This window comes from Thalassophryne amazonica, chromosome 15, assembly GCF_902500255.1.
Source record: "Thalassophryne amazonica chromosome 15, fThaAma1.1, whole genome shotgun sequence".
In the NCBI taxonomy this organism is placed as follows: domain Eukaryota; kingdom Metazoa; phylum Chordata; class Actinopteri; order Batrachoidiformes; family Batrachoididae; genus Thalassophryne; species Thalassophryne amazonica.
The window spans coordinates 42,173,404-42,194,752 of NC_047117.1; the positions used below are offsets into that span (position 1 = coordinate 42,173,404).

General features: G+C 42.6%; 1 protein-coding gene across 1 annotated transcript in view; it reads left to right on the top strand.

Moving 5' to 3' along the window:
* Positions 1 to 1,867: 1,867 nt before the first annotated feature.
* LOC117526580 (complement C3-like) overlaps positions 1,868 to 21,349 on the top strand; it is a gene marked incomplete at its 5' end in the record, with an annotated part of 127,466 nt that continues 107,984 nt past the window's right edge. Inside the window, 8 exons of the mRNA XM_034188639.1 lie at positions 1,868 to 2,069; positions 2,180 to 2,267; positions 2,381 to 2,483; positions 6,977 to 7,967; positions 8,091 to 8,591; positions 8,842 to 9,088; positions 9,185 to 9,471; positions 17,540 to 17,667. Of these exons, the coding sequence (XP_034044530.1) occupies positions 1,868 to 2,069; positions 2,180 to 2,267; positions 2,381 to 2,483; positions 6,977 to 7,967; positions 8,091 to 8,591; positions 8,842 to 9,088; positions 9,185 to 9,471; positions 17,540 to 17,667 (2,547 nt within the window). The remainder of the gene's footprint in view (positions 2,070 to 2,179; positions 2,268 to 2,380; positions 2,484 to 6,976; positions 7,968 to 8,090; positions 8,592 to 8,841; positions 9,089 to 9,184; positions 9,472 to 17,539; positions 17,668 to 21,349) is intronic.

Below are 21,349 nucleotides of genomic sequence, written 5' to 3' on the forward strand. Positions count from 1 at the left end.
TTTGAAAACTGGCACTTGTTTAGGACACCGTGTACCATGAGCGAGCTTCGCGCCGCTGCGTGACGCTTCGCTCATATTAGTTTATTTTTATAGTCCTTATATTTAATCTCTGCCTCTCTTGATTTACTTTTTCATGAATTTTCTGTATATCATATTTTTCTTCTTACAAGCCTTTTGAAGACCTTTTGTTATCCATGGGTTAACTTTATATTTATTATTTTATTCTACTTTATAATTGGACAATTTTTGTTGTATATATTGAGAAATATGTTTTCAAATTTGGAATATGCTATATTCGCATCTTGCTTCTCATAAATGGGATTCCAATCCTATAAAAGTAAATAATTTTTTAAGGTAGTGATAGAGTCTTCAGATTGCAGGCGCCTGCAATATTGTATTTTCTCAGTACATTTTTTATTGAAATTTCGATCAGTTACTATAAAAATTGGTAAATGGTCGCTAATATTATTAAGTAATAAGCCACTTAATGTTTTGGTATCATTATCATTTGTAAGTATATTATCAATGACAGTAGCTGAATGTGAAGTGATTCTAGTCATTTTTGGATATAAATTTAAATAATCAACCAAACTAATTAGACACAGGTGTACTGATTACACAGCAAGACAAGTACTAACAAAAAGGAAACACAAGGGGGCAGCAAATACCAAGACATACAACCGAACATGGCAATGGCCTGACAACATGAAAAAGCACTCAGTGAAAATAAAGGCTGGACAAAACTAGAACTAAATAAGAACCGGGGACACATGATGACATATGGACGACTAACATGACAGAGAGACAATAAGAGGAAAGAACCTATCCACACACACACACACACACACACACACACACACACACACACACACACACACACACACACACACACACACACACACACACACACACACACACACACACACACAGACAGCAGCAGGAGGGCAAGTGCAGAAGAACAAGCAAACACAGGAGCAGATGACACACCCTCAGATAGACATCAGACATGTACATGATGCTGGACGGGCTACAGGACACACCTACACACACAGACGCAGGGCTCACACCAGACACAGACACATACATATCACTGACAGCCAGGACACGCCCACACAAATGCAGACCCAAGGCAAGAGGAACAGAGATGCACATTACAGATAAAACCCGAAACAGCACAGAACTGATAAAAAAAAAACCCAGATCGGATGTTCCCACAACACAACCACTTTTTTTACATAAAAGCTGCAATAAATTGTGAAAATTATGAAAATAAACATTTCTCCAACAGTTGTACATAAAATAATTCTACATGTAATCATAAAATAATCTGTGTGCAATAATAAAATAAAATCAAATCCATTCATTGATGAAAAAGGAAGCTCCCCTACCCCCACTCCCACAAATTACAGATTGATCATCCCTGCACTGAAATGCATCTGAATGTCTTTGCACAGCCCCATTTCACTATGTTATATTTATTTGACATTGTTTTGCCCATTTATCTATTTGACTCCTTCGCTTTTTACCGAAATACTTTTTCCTTTCGTTTTTATTGTTGTTTATGCACCAATGACACCAGATCAAATTCCTTTTATGTGAGAACTTACTTGGCAATAAATCTGATTCTGATTCTCACCAATCTCTGGGTTCATTGGGGCACGTGCACATAATGGTACTGGCACCCAGTGAGACCACTCAGTTTCTGAATAAGCAAATGAACTAATGAGCAATAATATGGTGGATGCTTTTACTGAAATATGTCTGCTTCTGGATAGCCCTGTTGTCTTCAGTATGTTGTGTTTCTGTTTCAGTAAGGCCAGAATGCTTACTCTTAAATGTGAACACATACATGAATCATCAGTCCTGAAAACGCTATCATGCACCTTTAAGGAACACAAAAATCAAGTTGAGGGTTACAAGCTATTGTTCTGGCAGTGTTTTCAGTATTTTATTTTCCCATATTTGTTTGTTGAAACTTGTGTACAGCATTGGACTGTGGAAGTTGGTGGCCAAGTACCACAGTAACCCACAGGAGAGTTACACTGCAGAGTTCGAAGTCAAACAGTATGGTGAGTTTGACCAAAGTCACTCCATGTCAGAACTATGATTAAAGCAGTGTTATTTGGTACATATTTCATGTGAACATGTAGCACCCAACAAAATGTTTTGAAAATTTCAGTACTGCCCAGTTTTGGAATTAAAGTGACACCTCTCAGCCCATTCTTCTATGTGGACAGTCAAGAGCTGACCGTCAAAATCAAAGCTACGTATGTGAATGTTTTTCTTCCATGGATTGATAGTTATTTAATGTAAAGTGGATTTCACATGAAATAACATTGATTTTAATGATTAGTTTTTGTCATCATCTCTGTGGCTTCAGGTATCTGTTTGGTGAGGAGGTGGATGGGATGGCCTTTGTAGTGTTTGGAGTTGTTCATGACCACCAGAAAAAGAGTTTTCCTGCTTCACTTCAGCAAATACAGGTTGGCAATTTTACAGCAGATTGCTCTGTCAGAAGCCAACAACAAAATGAAGAACATAAAATATGTAATGTAGATATATTTTATTGGGGCAGCAGGGTAGATTAGTGGTTAGCACTGCTGCCTCACAGCAAAAAGAACATAGGATCACTTCCTGCCTCAGCCTTTATGTGAGGAGTTTGTATCTTCTCTCCTTGTTTGTATGGGTTTCCTCCAGGTGCTCCAGCTTCCTCTCACTTCCAAAGACATGTTGCTTAGGTGCATTGAAACTTTACATTGTCCATAGGTGTCCATGCGGGTTAGTCTGCGGGGCCAACATGGATATACATACACCCCCGCTACTCTATGAACTTATATAATTCTGAAGCCTTAGAGTGTCCCATTAATGAAATCGAATGTTATGTGGTCAAATTGTGCATGATGTGCGCATGAAGCAGGAATCATATGCAATACGTGTAAAATTGGAGCTGCCTCCAAAGCCACGTACACCATATCATACAGCTATTTACGCACACCAGCAGAAAGAATCAGCTGAAAAACAGAGTGTGCTCTGTGAGAGCCCATTCGATCCCTCTCGCAGTAAGTGTCGGCCAAATTCCAGGTGACACACACACACATGTAACATCGCTCGCTTGGCACTTACAAAATGTGTGGCCATTCGCACTATCAACACGAAAACAGTCAGCAGAAGATCACTTTCGAGCTGGATCTGAAATTTGTTGAAATGCTCCCACGAGTATGGCTTTTTGCAATGCCACACTTGTGGTCTGCATGTGAATTGTACGCACCTACCACCCCCCCTCCCCCCCAGAACACGAGGCATACGTGTGATTCATGCCCCCCAGCACATGTGCCGTGCTGGGTGGGGGGAGGGAACTTGCATAAAATGCTGATATATATGCTGCACAGACATAATCACATGGGGGCCGGACAGGCAGGTCTGAGTGCACACAGCACAGTTAGATGCCTGTCAGCTGCTGACAAGAGACTCACTGACAGCTCACATAACACAGACACAGTGACACATTGGTGTGTGCGCTGAGCTGACAGAAGGTGTGTCGGCTGACAGAAGCTGCTCTGGAGATCTTTCATTCTAGAAGTCCCAGCTGGAGAATCTGTATCTGTGTTTGGACGGACATCTTGTTTCCAAGATGGCGGTGCGGCAGTAGCTCGCAGCGGTTGCTCCAATCAATCAATCAATTTTTTTATACAGCGCCAAATCACAACAAACAGTTGCCCCAAGGCGCTTTATATTGTAAGGCAAGGCCATACAATAATTATGTAAAACCCCAACGGTCAAAACGACCCCCTGTGAGCAAGCACTTGGCTACAGTGGGAAGGAAAAACTCCCTTTTAACAGGAAGAAACCTCCAGCAGAACCAGGCTCAGGGAGGGGCAGTCTTCTGCTGGGACTGGTTGGGGCTGAGGGAGAGAACCAGGAAAAAGACATGCTGTGGAGGGGAGCAGAGATCGATCACTAATGATTAAATGCAGAGTGGTGCATACAGAGCAAAAAGAGAAAGAAACAGTGCATCATGGGAACCCCCCAGCAGTCTACGTCTATAGCAGCATAACTAAGGGATGGTTCAGGGTCACCTGATCCAGCCCTAACTATAAGCTTTAGCAAAAAGGAAAGTTTTAAGCCTAATCTTAAAAGTAGAGAGGGTGTCTGTCTCCCTGATCTGAATTGGGAGCTGGTTCCACAGGAGAGGAGCCTGAAAGCTGAAGGCTCTGCCTCCCATTCTACTCTTACAAACCCTAGGAACTACAAGTAAGCCTGCAGTCTGAGAGCGAAGCGCTCTATTGGGGTGATATGGTACTATGAGGTCCCTAAGATAAGATGGGACCTGATTATTCAAAACCTTATAAGTAAGAAGAAGAATTTTAAATTCTATTCTAGAATTAACAGGAAGCCAATGAAGAGAGGCCAATATGGGTGAGATATGCTCTCTCCTTCTAGTCCCCGTCAGTACTCTAGCTGCAGCATTTTGAATTAACTGAAGGCTTTTTAGGGAACTTTTAGGACAACCTGATAATAATGAATTACAATAGTCCAGCCTAGAGGAAATAAATGCATGAATTAGTTTTTCAGCATCACTCTGAGACAAGACCTTTCTGATTTTAGAGATATTGCGTAAATGCAAAAAAGCAGTCCTACATATTTGTTTAATATGCGCTTTGAATGACATATCCTGATCAAAAATGACTCCAAGATTTCTCACAGTATTACTAGAGGTCAGGGTAATGCCATCCAGAGTAAGGATCTGGTTAGACACCATGTTTCTAAGATTTGTGGGGCCAAGTACAATAACTTCAGTTTTATCTGAGTTTAAAAGCAGGAAATTAGAGGTCATCCATGTCTTTATGTCTGTAAGACAATCCTGCAGTTTAGCTAATTGGTGTGTGTCCTCTGGCTTCATGGATAGATAAAGCTGGGTATCATCTGCGTAACAATGAAAATTTAAGCAATACCGTCTAATAATACTGCCTAAGGGAAGCATGTATAAAGTGAATAAAATTGGTCCTAGCACAGAACCTTGTGGAACTCCATAATTAACTTTAGTCTGTGAAGAAGATTCCCCATTTACATGATCAAATTGTAATCTATTAGACAAATATGATTCAAACCACCGCAGCGCAGTGCCTTTAATACCTATGGCATGCTCTAATCTCTGTAATAAAATTTTATGGTCAACTGTATCAAAAGCAGCACTGAGGTCTAACAGAACAAGCACAGAGATGAGTCCACTGTCCGAGGCCATAAGAAGATCATTTGTAACCTTCACTAATGCTGTTTCTGTACTATGATGAATTCTAAAACCTGACTGAAACTCTTCAAATAGACCATTCCTCTGCAGATGATCAGTTAGCTGTTTTACAACTACCCTTTCAAGAATTTTTGAGAGAAAAGGAAGGTTGGAGATTGGCCTATAATTAGCTAAGATAGCTGGGTCAAGTGATGGCTTTTTAAGTAATGGTTTAATTACTGCCACCTTAAAAGCCTGTGGTACATAGCCAACTAACAAAGATAGATTGATCATATTTAAGATCGAAGCATTAAATAATGGTAGGGCTTCCTTGAGCAGCCTGGTAGGAATGGGGTCTAATAAACATGTTGATGGTTTGGATGAAGTAACTAATGAAAATAACTCAGACAGAACAATCAGAGAGAAAGAGTCTAACCAAATACCGGCATCACTGAAAGCAGCCAAAGATAACGATACGTCTTTGGGATGGTTATGAGTAATTTTTTCTCTAATAGTTAAAATTTTGTTAGCAAAGAAAGTCATGAAGTCATTACTAGTTAAAGTTAATGGAATACTCAGCTCAATAGAGCTCTGACTCTTTGTCAGCCTGGCTACAGTGCTGAAAAGAAACCTGGGGTTGTTCTTATTTTCTTTAATTAGTGATGAGTAGAAAGATGTCCTAGCTTTACGGAGGGCTTTTTTTATAGAGCAACAGACTCTTTTTCCAGGCTAAGTGAAGATCTTCTAAATTAGTGAGACGCCATTTCCTCTCCAACTTACGGGTTATCTGCTTTAAGCTACGAGTTTGTGAGTTATACCATGGAGTCAGGCACCTCTGATTTAAAGCTCTCTTTTTTAGAGGAGCTACAGCATCCAAAGTTGTCTTCAATGAGGATGTAAAACTATTGACGAGATACTCTATCTCACTTACAGAGTTTAGGTAGCTACTCTGCACTGTGTTGGTATATGGCATTAGAGAACATAAAGAAGGAATCATATCCTTAAACCTAGTTACAGCGCTTTCTGAAAGACTTCTAGTGTAATGAAACTTATTCCCCACTGCTGGGTAGTCCATCAGAGTAAATGTAAATGTTATTAAGAAATGATCAGACAGAAGGGAGTTTTCAGGGAATACTGTTAAATCTTCTATTTCCATACCATAAGTCAGAACAAGATCTAAGATATGATTAAAGTGGTGGGTGGACTCATTTACTTTTTGAGCAAAGCCAATAGAGTCTAATAATAGATTAAATGCAGTGTTGAGGCTGTCATTCTCAGCATCTGTGTGGATGTTAAAATCGCCCACTATAATTATCTTATCTGAGCTAAGCACTAAGTCAGACAAAAGGTCTGAAAATTCACAGAGAAACTCACAGATACAAAATGGTGCTTTTTGTTTATTTACGTGTGTTTTTCCTCAAGTTTTTTGGTACATGGACATAAGAACTACCTGTGTCCATGTGTATGACCGACAGACACTGCTGCACCACCGAAAACAAACAAGCAACACCATAAATCATGAGCTGCGAGAGACGCTGCGTGGTTTCGGACTACTATGGCAACCAGATCCCCAACCCCCCCAGACTGCAGCCTTGCCTGAAGCCAGCGGCCGACAGAGGGGGCACCGCATTGCGGTGCGTGCAACTACGGAAGCGTGGCAAGCAGGCTGTAGTTCGTGCTAGGCTAACAAGAAAACCAACTGGACCAGCTCTCTCGTCCATCCTGCTCTCCAATGTCTGCTCCCTGGAGAATAAACTAGACTGCATCCGACTTCAGAGAACCACAAGACGAGAGTCTGGAGACTGTTGCGTCTTTGTCTTCACAGAGACGTGGCTGAGCGACAGAGTTCCTGACGACGCCATTCAGCTAGACGGACTAGCCACATTTCAAGCCGACAGAAACTTAGCCCTGTGCGGTAAGACTCGCAGTGGAGGACTGTATGTCTACATCAACACAGAATGGTGCAAGAACTCTGTACTAGTCTCCAGTCACTGTTCACCTCTGGTGGAGTTCATGGTCGTCAGATGCAGACCTTTTTATCTCCCGAAGGAATTCACCACAGTGCTGATCATCAGTGTTTACATCCCAGCCAACGCTAAAGACGCACTCCGTCAGCTGTACAGCGCTGTCAGCAGACTGCAAAACACACACCCCGACGGACTGGTTATTGTTGCTGAAGATTTCAACCATGTGAATCTCAAGTCAGTTCTCCCTAAATTCCACCAACATGTGAACTTTGCAACGAGAGGAGTGAATGCACTGGACCTCATTTACACGAACGTTCCCAGCGCGTACCGGGCAGAGCCCCGCCCTCACCTCGGATACTCAGATCACATCTCTGTTATGCTGATTCCAGCATACAGACCGCTCGTCAGACGCTCAAAACCAGTTCTGAAGCAGGTAAGAACCTGGCCATCAGGAGCCATCTCTGCTCTCCAGGACTGCTTTGAGCACACTGTCTGGCAAATGTTTAGGGAGGCTGCAACCTACAGTAACACCATAGACTTGGAGGAGTACACTTCATCTGTGACCAGCTACATCAGCAAGTGCATAGATGATGTGACTGTCTCCAAGACCATCATCGCATGTCCCAATCAGAAGCCGTGGATGACTGCAGAGGTGCGTGCTCTGCTGAAGGCTAGAGACTCTGCCTTCAAAGTAGGATACAAGGCAGCTCTAAAAAAAGCAAGGGCCAAAATGTCCTGGGCCATCAGAGAGGCAAACGGTCAGAGCATCCACGGTCAGAGCATCCACAGCCACTTCAGAGACAGCAGGGACACATAGCACATGTGGCAGGGCATCTAAGCCATCACCAACTACACGGAAATACTACCTGCCTGTGACAGTGATACCTCCCTTCCAGATGCGCTGAATGACTTCTACGCTCGGTTTGAGACACAGAACAGTGTGGCAGCGAGGAAGACCACCCCTCCTCCTGACGACCAGGTGTTGTGCCTTACAGCAGCTGGTGTGAGGAAAACTCTACGCAGAGTTGACCCATGGAAAGCTGCTGCAACAGACAACATTCCTGGTAGAGTGCTCAGGGAATGTGCAGACCAGCTAACAGATGTCTGCACTGACATCTTCAACATCTCCCTGAGCAATGCCACCATCCCAACATGTCTCAAGGCAACCACCATCATACCTGTGCCAAAGAAGTCTTCAGTGTCCTGCCTCAATGACTACTGTCCCGTCGCACTCACATCCATCATCATGAAGTGCTTTGAGAGGCTTGTCATGAGGCACAACAAGACCCTGCTGCCTCCTTCACTAGACCCTCTGCAGTTTGCGTACCATCCCAACCGCTCAACGGACGACGCCATATCCACCACTCTTCACCTGGCACTCAATCAGAGACACTTATGTTTGAATGCTGTTCATAGACTTTAGTTCAGCATTCAACACAATCATTCCCCAGCACCTGATCAGGAAGCTGAACCTACTGGGCCTGAACACTTCCCTCTGTAAATGGATCCTGGACTTCCTGACTGGGAGACCTCAGTCAGTGCGGATCGGACATAACACCTCCAGCACCACCATGCTGAATACTGGGGCCCCCCAGGGCTGTGTGCTCAGTCCACTGCTGTTCACTTTGCTGACTCACGACTGTGCAGCAATACACAGCTTGAACCACATCATCAAGTTTGCAGATAATATGACTGTGGTGGGGCTCATCAGCAAGAATGACGAGTCAGCATACAGAGAGGAAGTGCTACAGTTAATGGACTGGTGCAGAACCAACAACCTGTCTCTGAATGTAGACAAGACCAAAGAGATGGTTGTTGACTTCAGAAGGACAAGACGTGATCACTCTCCACTGCACATCAACAGCTCTGCTGTGGAGATCGTCAAGAGCACCAAGTTTCTTGGAGTTCACCTGGCAGAGGATCTCACCTGGTCTCTCAACACCAGCACCATAATCAAGAAAGCCCAGCAGCGTCTCTACTTCCTGCGAAGGCTGAAGAAGGCACATCTCCCACCTCCCATCCTCACCACATTGTACAGAGGAACCATCGAGAGCATCCTGAGCAGCTGTGTCACTGCCTGGTTTGGGAACTGCACCGTATCGGATCGCAAGTCCCTGCAACGAGTAGTGAGGATGGCTGAGAAGATCATCGGTGTCTCTCTTCCCACCATCACAGACATTTACACCACACGCTGCATCCACAAAGCAACCAGTATTGTGGATGATCACACACACACCCCTCACACTCACTCTTCACCCTCCTACCATCTGGAAAAAGGTACCAAAGCATCCGGGCCCTCATGTCCAGACTGTGTAACAGTTTCTTCCCCCAAATAATCAGACTCCTCAACAATCAGAGTCTGGTCTGAACAGTCACACATATTCCTGTGACTGGACTGAACACACACACACACACACACACACACACACACACACACACACACACACACACACACACACACACACACAATCTCATCTTTTAAGAGTGCAATGTTTACGGTCAATAACTGCAGCTATGCTATTTCACTTTAGAAAAAATGCTCACAACCGCACTTTACTGCTTACCTGTATTTATTATTGTTTATCGTAATAAACCATAATAATATTCTTTGTAGCACCTTTGGTCCTGGAGGAACCTTTTTTCATTTCACTGTATATATGGTTGAAATGACAATAAAACTACTTGAACTTGAATTTGAACATGAACTAACAACTGCCCACTGTGACCTGTGACACGTGTGTGTCTGCTTGCTCATGTGGACGTACATAAAAACATATATCACTGTTGTGATGGGTTGCAGCAAGCAAGCACATGCCATGCACATTGACAGGCTACCCCAGGTGAAACGGAACGTTAGATCATAACACGCAGTGGGCAATCTGAATGTCACGTCAGTCACATGAGCTCTGTTCCACATGACGCCATGTCTGTCCTGCGGCATGCCATCCACAAGACACGAGTGTCCGCTAACCAGAGTAGCTCCATTCTCTCACTTGCAAAACCGCCTCAGCATGTTTGTGCTCTGGGTCAGAAACAAACTGCAACACATGCCCACTTTCCCACTGCATCGTCACTTTTTCTTTGCAGTTTCATTTTATTTGCTTAAATTGTTAAAAACCCTTTGAAAATGCTGTGGGTTTTTTTTCACTGGAAGGAGAGAAATTTTACCCCTTTAGCGCCTGCCCTCACACAAGACTGCGGTGCCCAATTGTTTCCTAACTGAGTGACATGAATGAAGCCGTGCCGAAGGACACCATAACTCATGTCGAGCTGAGTGTTCATGTGATCACATGGAGCTTGTCACATGGGGCAGCTGCCTGATGTTTTGCACACCAGGACTTTTGCTGCTGCCTGTTGCAAAAGCAATGTGTTTTTATGTATTTCCACGGGAAGACAGCATGCACATGCAGGTGCCTCATGGTAAAAAACCCTTTGAAAATGCTGTGGTTTTTCCAACGGAAGTAGAGAAATTTTACCTCTTTAGCGCCTGCCCTCAAATGAGACTACAGTGCCCAATTGTTTCCATCTCACCCTGTCCTCTGTAACTTCCTCTGTCACACCAACCACTTGCATGTCCTCCCTCATGACATCTATAAACCTCCTCTTTGGCCTCCATATTCTCCTCCTGCCTGGTGGCTCCATCCTCAATATCCTTCTCCCTATATACCCTGGGTCGCTCCTCTGCACATGTCCAAACCATATAAAATCTCACCTCTCTGACTTAGTCTCCAAACTATCCCACCTGAGCTGTCTCTCTGATATGTTCATTCCTTCGTAACTCATGTCGAGCTGAGTGTTCACGTGATCACATGGAGCTTGTCACATGGGGCAGCTGCCTGATGTTGTGCATGCCGGCGCTTTTGCTGCTGCCCGTTACAAAAGCAATATGTGTTTTTATGTATTTCCATGTGAAGAAAGCATGCACATGCATGTGCCTCACGATAGAGTGTTGTAAGGTCATGTCCATCATAACACGGTACGTCTTCTCCAGCTGTCTCTTGCGGGTCCATAGATCCTAGCTGTTGCAGAGGAACCCACCTTTGCGATCAGCGCACAGAACAAAGTGACACTGTCAGTATCTTTGTTCTGTGATTATTTATTTGATGTATTTGTTATGTAATTGTATATGTAGTTATTGGAGTATTTATTTATGAAATTGTCTTGGCTGGGTTCACTGTGTTTTTAATTTAACACATCATGTGAACTGAGCCGTCATTTCCAGCTGTCAGTGAGTCACTGGCTGGCGATCAGCTGAGAGGCACCTTGCCGTGCTGTCTGCGCTCAGACGTGGCTGGCCGGTCCCCATGTGATCTTGTCTGTACATAATTATCAGCATATCATTAGAGCATGAGAGGCCGCCCACAGCGGTCAGCTTTAAGAGCTGGACATTAGTTGTCCAGATGTGTGCTACGCTGGACAGTGATCACACTCCAGCCACCTCAGCAGCACCTGACAATGTTGGTTCATGGTGCAGGGGGACACTCACACGCCACATGTGTTGTGGCGGGGGACACTTGCACGCCACATCTGTTGCAGGGGAACACACTTGCATGATGTGTTGCTTGGCAACGGCACACTCGTGGGGTAGTTAAACATTGTGGGGCCATTTGCACAGCGCAGCTCGAATGCGGTCACCTGTCCTCTACTCTCGTGTCAGCTGCACGAATAGCCCTGCCTTTTCTAGGTGCCCCACGAGTGGTTTTGGATGTTCATGGGTGGCACCTGGACTCCCACTGACACCTGCCAAGAGGGGGTTAAATGGTCACTTGCAGGGCACTTGCCATCTTTCGAACACTGGTGTGAAGGCTGCCTCAATTGCGTCATTTGGCCACGGTGCAACATGGGCGATGATTTTGTGCAGCATATCGTGCTGTGGCATGACATGCCGTGCGAATGCTGCAAACACGATCAGTTGACAATGCAACGTCATCTTGCCTGCCATTGAAATGGGTTACAGGCATGAGCAGCACATCAATGTAGAGTGCATATGCTGTGCGTGAATGGTTGTGACGACAGCTGTATGAGGCGTTCGAGGCGGCTCTGATTTTTCACGAGTGGCTTGTGATTCCTCCTTCCTGTGCCAGTCGTCTTCAATCGTGTTATGTGTGAAGGGGCCCTTAGCTTTTGCCACTTCTCTTTTCACCTTACACCACATCTCCTTGTACACCTGTCTGCTTTCTTCATCTCTCTGACTATCCCAATTCTTTTTTGACAACTTTTCTCCTTAGGTTTTCCTGGACATCTTCGTTCAATTATCAAGTCTCCCTGTCTTCTTTCTGCTGTCCAGATGTCACAACCAGTACCTTCTTAGCTGTCTCCCTCACCACATCTGCAGTACTCTTCCAGTTGTCTAAAGTTGCTTCCCCTCCATCCATTGCCTTTCTCACTTGTTCACCGAATTTCACACCAGTCTTCCTCTTTCAGCTTCCACCATCTGATCCTTTGTTGAGTTCTCATTCTCTTCTTCTTCTTCTTCACTTCTAAAGTTGTCCTACAAACCACCATCCTATGCTGTCAAGCTACACTCTCTCCTGCCATCACCTTACAGTCTCCATTTTTTTAGCTGGCATGTCCTACAAAGAATGTAGTCCACCTGGGTGCACTTTCCTCCACTCTTATATGCCACATGTGCTCCTCCCCTTTCTTAAAGTAGGTGTTCACCACAGCCATTTTCATCCTGTTTACAAAAATTAACTATTATGCCCTGCCAAATTTCTGCCCTTGATACCATATCTACCTATTACTTCATCACCTCAGTTCCTGTCGTCAACATGCCCATTGCAGCCTGCTCCTATCACCACTCTTTCATGCTTGGGCACACTCTCCACCACTTCATGTAACTGACTCCAGACATCTTCTTTCTCCTTCATCTCACAACTTACCTATGGGGCATATGTACTAATGATATTCATCATCAACCCTTTAATTTCACACTCATTACCCTGTCAGACAGTTGCTTAACCTCAAACACATTCGTCACATACTTCTCCTTTAAATTGACCCCAACACCATTTCTCTTCCTATCATCATCATGATACAACACCATGTCGTTCCTCAATGGACTCTGGTAAAAGAGTTGGAAACTGGACTTAATGTCATCCTCTTTATGATGTTTTCCACTCTTGCTCTACCTCCTCTGTCCTGGGGGGATGAAGACCAGAGCACTGGAATGTGTCCTCAGGTGCCTGTTGTTCAAGTGCCTCTTCCTCTTCATTTGGTGACTGGTCTGTCTCCTCAAAGTTTGGATCAAAATAGGTGTTGTCTTCCATTTCCAAGACACCTTCCTCTATCTCTGGTTCAACTTCAGTTCCCTCTTCATCTTGCTGTAAAATCTGGTCCAGAGCCTCTCTGATAGAAAACTGCCTGTTCAGTCACCTACACAGTAAATTTTCCTGAGTAAAATTTACTCTGCTGAGATAACATTTGGTCCCAGTCTAAATACAGTAAAATGCACTCTATTATAGAGTGAAATCAGCTGTACCATCTTGCCAAATCAAGTGTTTCTACTCCAATAAGAGTTGATTTTACACTGTGATAGAGTTGATTTAGTACTGTGATAGAGTATATTTAACTCTGTTTGGACTGGGACCAAATGTTATCCCAGCAGAGAACATTTTACTCTGCAAAATTTACTGTGTACTCATGCTCAGAGTAAAAAGAGTGCAAGGCAAGCATGAAGCTATGCTTTGGTAGTCTGTGTGAAGATATGACACACTGATTGGTGTAGAAGGTGTAGTTCGCATGGGGGGAGTAGGTGCAAAAGCACAGGAAAGAGATGGGTTTACAGACACCTGTCTAGTCTGTGTGACAATATGATACACTGTTTCATCTGGAGTGCAGGAAAGAGAGACATTGTTCAGTCTGAAATGTGTGGTTTGTGTGTGTTTGTGTGTGTGTGTTGTGGTGGTGTGTATGGGGATGTTTTCTCATCTGATTGATGAATATAATATGGATACCCATTAATTTCCTATGGCAGTCAAACGGGAACATCACAGGTGTAACAAGGTTGACCACAAAACCACACAAAAATATATAAAAATGGTGATCATCAGTTTTACATGTTCAAGTGCACAATGTGGAGGATATCATGAGGCCTTGGGGCAGTCAGATGTAAAACACAATATGTATTAGTGTTTTAAGTTGTACAACCCCAATTCCAATGAAGTTGGGACGTTGTGTAAAATGTAAATAAAAACAGAATACGATGATTTGCAAATCCTCTTCAACCTATATTCAATTGAATACACCACAAAGACAAGATATTTAATGTTCAAGCTGATAAACTTTGTTTTTGTGCAAATATTTGTTCATTTTGAAATGGATGCCTGCAACGTTCAAAAAATTTGGGACAGTGGCAACAAAAGACTGGGAAAGTTGATGAATGCTCAAAGAGCACCTGTTTGGAACATTCCACAGGTGAACAGGTTAATTGGAAACAGGTGAGTGTCATGATTGGGTATAAAAGGAGCATCCCCAAAAGGCTTAGCCATTTACAAGCAAAGATGGGGGTGAGGATCACCACTTTGTGAACAACTGCGTGAAAAATAGTCCAACAGTTTAAGAATAATGTTTCTCAACGTTCAATTGCAAGGAATTTAGGGATTCCATCATCTACAGTCCATAATATAATCATAAGATTCAGAGAATCTGGAGAACTTTCTACATGTAAGCGGCAAGGCCGAAAACCAACATTGAATGCCTGTGGCCTTCGATCCCTCAGGTGGTACTGCATTAAAAACTGACATCATTGTGTAAAGTATCTTACTGCGTGGGCTCAGGAACACTTCAGAAAACCACTGTCAGTTAACACAGTTCGTCGCTACATCTACAAGTGCAAATAAAACTCTACCATGCAAAGCGAAAGCCATACATCAACAACATCCAGAAACGCCACTGCCCACTGTCCAATTTTCAAATTGTTTTTGGAAATTATGGACATTGTGTCCTTCGGACAAAAGAGGAATAAGACCTCCCAGATTGTTACCAGCGTAAAGTTCAAAAGCCAGCATCTGTGATGGTATGGGGGTGTGTTAGTGCCCATGGCATGGGCAACCTACACATCTGTGATGGCACCATCAATGATGAAAGGTACATCCAGGTTTTGGAGCAACACATGCTGCCATCCAAGCAACGTCTTTTTCATGGATGTCCCTGCTTATTTCAGCAAGACAATGATAGGGTATGTCTATTTATTGTGTGAAAACAGGGAGTAAATCCCAAAATTTTTAATGTTAACATTCAATTTCATTAATGTAACCCTCTAAGACTTCAGGAAAATATAGCTTCATGGAGTTGTGTTTGGGGGGGGTGCATGTATACCTCTGTCGGCCTGTGAACTACATGTGAATGTGTTTGTCTTTCTATATGTGGCCCTGCATTGACTGGTGTCATATCCAGGGTGTATCCTGGCTCACACCCTATGACTGCTGGGATAGGCTCTAAAAAAGACCCAAATTATCAACATATGTATGAATATGAAAAGTGAAAAATTTAAAATTGAAATGAAAAAAATTCCAGAATTTAATTAAAATCATATTTAAACAATAAATTTTAGAGTTGGCTATTTTTTAATACTTTGTGGTGTTTTTGGACAGCACAATGGCTTAGTGGTTAGCACTATTGCTTGACAGTGAGAAGGTCAAGAGATTGATTCCACCTGTGGCTTTTCTGTGTGGAGTTTGCATGTTCTCCCCATGTTTGTGTGGGTTCCATCCAGGTGCTCCGGCTTCCTCTCACATCCAAACACATGCAGGTGAGGTGGATTATAATATTTAAATTGTCCGTACTTGTGCGTGCATCTGTTGGTGGATTGCTGGAGAGATTGTCCTTCTGGAAGGTTCTCCTCTCTCCATTGGATTCTTGGAGAGACTGAGGGCCTGACTAAGGCCCTCAGTTTAGATGGGTGACCAGCTCTAGTTCTTCCATTTTCAGATGATGGAGGCTAGTGTGGTCATTGGGACCTTCAAAGCAGCAAAAATGTTTCTGTACCCTTCCCCAGGTTTGTGCCTCAAGACAATCTTGTCTTGGAGGTCTAATTCCTTTGACTTCATCCTTGGCTTGTCCTCTGTCTGACATGCATTGTTAACTGTGGGACCTTATATATTGAGGCAAATAAGTATTTGATCAACTGTCAATTTTACAAGTTTTCCCATCTACAAAGAATGGAGAAGTCTGGAATTTTAATGTAGGTACACATTAACTGTGTGAGACAGAATGTAAAAAAAATACATAAGAAAATCACATTGTATGATTTTTAAATAATTAATTATCATTGTATTACATGAAATAAATACTTGATACAATTGGAAAAAGAGACCTTAATTTTTGGTACAGAAACCTTTGTTTGCGCACACTGCAGCATGGGTTTTGGTCCACTCCTCCACACATATCTTCTCCAGATGTTTCAATTTTTGAGTTTCAGCTCCGTCCAAAGATTTTCTATTGGGTTCAGGTCTGGAGACTGGCTAGTCCACTCTAGAAACCTCAAAATGCTTATTACGGAGCCACTCCTTAGCTGCCCTGGCTGTGTGTTTTGGGTTATTGTCATGCTGGAAGACCCAGCCACGACCCATCTTCAGTGATCTTACTGAGGGAAAATGGTAAATGGACTGCATTTATACAGCACTTTTCCATCTGCATCAGACACTCAAAGTGCTTTACAAATAATGCCTCACATTCACCCCGATGTGAGGGTGCTGCCATACAAGGCGCTCACTACACACCGGGAGCAATAGGGGATTAAAGACCTTGCTCAAAGGCCCTTAGTGATTTTGCAGTCAGGCTAGTATTTGAACCGAGGAGCTTCTGGTCTCAAGCCCAATGCACTAGACCATCACCTCCCCTAAAGAAGAAGGTTGTTTGCCAAAATCTCGCAATATATGACCCCATCCATCCTCCCTTCAATAAGGTCCAGTTTTCCTGTCCCCTTTGCAGAAAAGCACCACCAAAAATGAGGTGTCCGCCCCCATGCTTAACGGTTGGGACGGTGTTCTTGGGGTTTTTCTCATCCTCCAAACATGGCGAGTAGAGTTGATACAAAAAAAAAAAAAAACTATTTTGGTTTCATCTGACCACATGACCTTCTCCCAATACCTCCTCTGGACAATCCAGATGGTTACTGGTGAACTTCAAACAGGCCTGGACATGTGCTGGATTGAGTAGGAGGACCTTGTGTGCCCTGCAGGATTTTAAACCATGTTGGCATAGTGTGTTACTAAAGTAATCTTTGCGACTGTGGTCCCAGACCCACACAGTGATATTACTTAAATACAGTACATTTAATAAAATACAGTTCAAACAATGCACACTGAACTGACTTTGACAGCTATCAATTGTATTGGGGCAGGTTCATCCAAGAGTTTGCAAGACCTCATTTACGGCATTCTTTTGGCAATTAGGGATGTGGCAAGGAAAGGGATTGAGATAACACTGATGTTGGTTCCAGGGCATATAGGTACCCCAACAAATGAGAAGGTAGATAGGTTGGCCAAAAAGCTATGCCAAATGAAACTATATACATCAGTATCAAGTGTATTTTCAGCAGGGAAAGTACAACAGCAAAAATGCTGGGAGCAGGAGACTAAGGGTAGGCATTTATTTTCGATAGCTAGTAAAGTGACAGATTTAGTAAATAATTACTAGAAGAAGAGGGTGGAAGAAAATATGAAATCACTATCTTGAACAGTACTCTCTTCCTCCTAGGACATCATCAGGATGTACTATATTTGGAATGTCCACAGCCAGAGACAGTGCAGCATGTTCTCATTATTATAATAAATATTCCAGAGAAAGGCAAGAGCTCAAAATTTGGAAGAATTGGCTTGAAAGAAATTTCTGTAGGACGTATTTTACACATAGACTCAAGTGGGAGGGAGAAATAGTTTTGAAAGTTTTGAATATTGTTTAATAATGTAATAAACTCCTGTGCACTGCAGCTTGCAGTTGTGCAAGCAGCAGTGATCCCTTTGGGCATCTGCGTGTGCTAAATGTTCAAAACTTCAGAATTAGTGCATTATTTTAAAAGTAAAAGATATGTGTTATATTTTCACTTTGTACAAATGACAGACTTGACATTAATGTAGTTATTCTATCAGGATTACTTTGATTTATAAATCAAAACCATGTCAAACCTGCCTTCCTTTTCAAGATATGTACCTCACGGCTGGACTACTGTATGCTGTCAAGGTAAATGATGCTTCCCTACAGCAGTGGGCAGGGCGCATGAAGACAGAAGTGCTGACTCATTGGTTGTGTTTGGGTTTGTGATCACCTTTGATTCTATCAGAAGCGTTGATGGTGTTTAAACTCAAAATCGGCTTGTTAGTAGCTCAGAGTGTACTGGAGATACTACTGAAAGTTATCGGTTAGCTGCAGCTTCCCATGAATATTTTGGTAGTTTAATCGGTTTAGAGTTATAAACGTTAACTTTTCAGTTAGCTGATTAGCGTTTATCAAAGCTAAATATTTGGTTAGCTGTGCCCATCACTGGATGCAACATTGCTGTGAAAGGGGTCTCCTTCAATATATTTATTTCATACCTCCTCATCCAAAGCATCACCCAGCTACATTACACATTGTGTTAGCTCAGAGGTTTTTTTTTTCTTCTTCTTCTTTCAGACACAACAATAATGATCAATCTAATTTGATTTCATCACTACTTCAATACTAGGTTCACATGTCAATCAATCAATCAATCAATTTTTTTTTATATAGCACCAAATCACAACAAACAGTTGCCCCAAGGCGCTTTATATTGTAAGGCAAGGCCATACAATAATTATGTAAAACCCCAACAGTCAAAACGACCCCCTGTGAGCAAGCACTTGGCTACAGTGGGAAGGAAAAACTCCCTTTTAACAGGAAGAAACCTCCAGCAGAACCAGGCTCAGGGAGGGGCAGTCTTCTGCTGGGACTGGTTGGGGCTGAGGGAGAGAACCAGGAAAAAGACATGCTGTGGAGGGGAGCAGAGATCGATCACTAATGATTAAATGCAGAGTGGTGCATACAGAGCAAAAAGAGAAAGAAACAGTGCATCATGGGAACCCCCCAGCAGTCTACGTCTATAGCAGCATAACTAAGGGATGGTTCAGGGTCACCTGATCCAGCCCTAACTATAAGCTTTAGCAAAAAGGAAAGTTTTAAGCCTAATCTTAAAAGTAGAGAGGGTGTCTGTCTCCCTGATCTGAATTGGGAGCTGGTTCCACAGGAGAGGAGCCTGAAAGCTGAAGGCTCTGCCTCCCATTCTACTCTTACAAACCCTAGGAACTACAAGTAAGCCTGCAGTCTGAGAGCGAAGCGCTCTATTGGGGTGATATGGTACTATGAGGTCCCTAAGATAAGATGGGACCTGATTATTCAAAACCTTATAAGTAAGAAGAAGAATTTTAAATTCTATTCTAGAATTAACAGGAAGCCAATGAAGAGAGGCCAATATGGGTGAGATATGCTCTCTCCTTCTAGTCCCCGTCAGTACTCTAGCTGCAGCATTTTGAATTAACTGAAGGCTTTTTAGGGAACTTTTAGGACAACCTGATAATAATGAATTACAATAGTCCAGCCTAGAGGAAATAAATGCATGAATTAGTTTTTCAGCATCACTCTGAGACAAGACCTTTCTGATTTTAGAGATATTGCGTAAATGCAAAAAAGCAGTCCTACATATTTGTTTAATATGCGCTTTGAATGACATATCCTGATCAAAAATGACTCCAAGATTTCTCACAGTATTACTAGAGGTCAGGGTAATGCCATCCAGAGTAAGGATCTGGTTAGACACCATGTTTCTAAGATTTGTGGGGCCAAGTACAATAACTTCAGTTTTATCCGAGTTTAAAAGCAGGAAATTAGAGGTCATCCATGTCTTTATGTCTGTAAGACAATCCTGCAGTTTAGCTAATTGGTGTGTGTCCTCTGGCTTCATGGATAGATAAAGCTGGGTATCATCTGCGTAACAATGAAAATTTAAGCAATACTGTCTAATAATACTGCCTAAGGGAAGCATGTATAAAGTGAATAAAATTGGTCCTAGCACAGAACCTTGTGGAACTCCATAATTAACTTTAGTCTGTGAAGAAGATTCCCCATTTACATGAACAAATTGTAATCTATTAGACAAATATGATTCAAACCACCGCAGTGCCTTTAATACCTATGGCATGCTCTAATCTCTGTAATAAAATTTTATGGTCAACAGTATCAAAAGCAGCACTGAGGTCTAACAGAACAAGCACAGAGATGAGTCCACTGTCCGAGGCCATAAGAAGATCATTTGTAACCTTCACTAATGCTGTTTCTGTACTATGATGAATTCTAAAACCTGACTGAAACTCTTCAAATAGACCATTCCTCTGCAGATGATCAGTTAGCTGTTTTACAACTACCCTTTCAAGAATTTTTGAGAGAAAAGGAAGGTTGGAGATTGGCCTATAATTAGCTAAGATAGCTGGGTCAAGTGATGGCTTTTTAAGTAATGGTTTAATTACTGCCACCTTAAAAGCCTGTGGTACATTGCCAACTAATAAAGATAGATTGATCATATTTAAGATCAAAGCATTAAATAATGGTAGGGCTTCCTTGAGCAGCCTGGTAGGAATGGGGTCTAATAAACATGTTGATGGTTTGGATGAAGTAACTAATGAAAATAACTCAGACAGAACAATCGGAGAGAAAGAGTCTAACCAAATACCGGCATCACTGAAAGCAGCCAAAGATAACGATACATCTTTGGGATGGTTATGAGTAATTTTTTCTCTAATAGTTAAAATTTTGTTAGCAAAGAAAGTCATGAAGTCATTACTAGTTAAAGTTAATGGAATACTCAGCTCAATAGAGCTCTGACTCTTTGTCAGCCTGGCTACAGTGCTGAAAAGAAACCTGGGGTTGTTCTTATTTTCTTCAATTAGTGATGAGTAGAAAGATGTCCTAGCTTTACGGAGGGCTTTTTTATAGAGCAACAGACTCTTTTTCCAGGCTAAGTGAAGATCTTCTAAATTAGTGAGACGCCATTTCCTCTCCAACTTACGGGTTATCTGCTTTAAGCTACGAGTTTGTGAGTTATACCACGGAGTCAGACACTTCTGACATCTGGCATCCCATGAATGCTACTTTGGACATTCCTTCTGAATGAACTCAATCACTGATCCAGACAGCAGTGAAC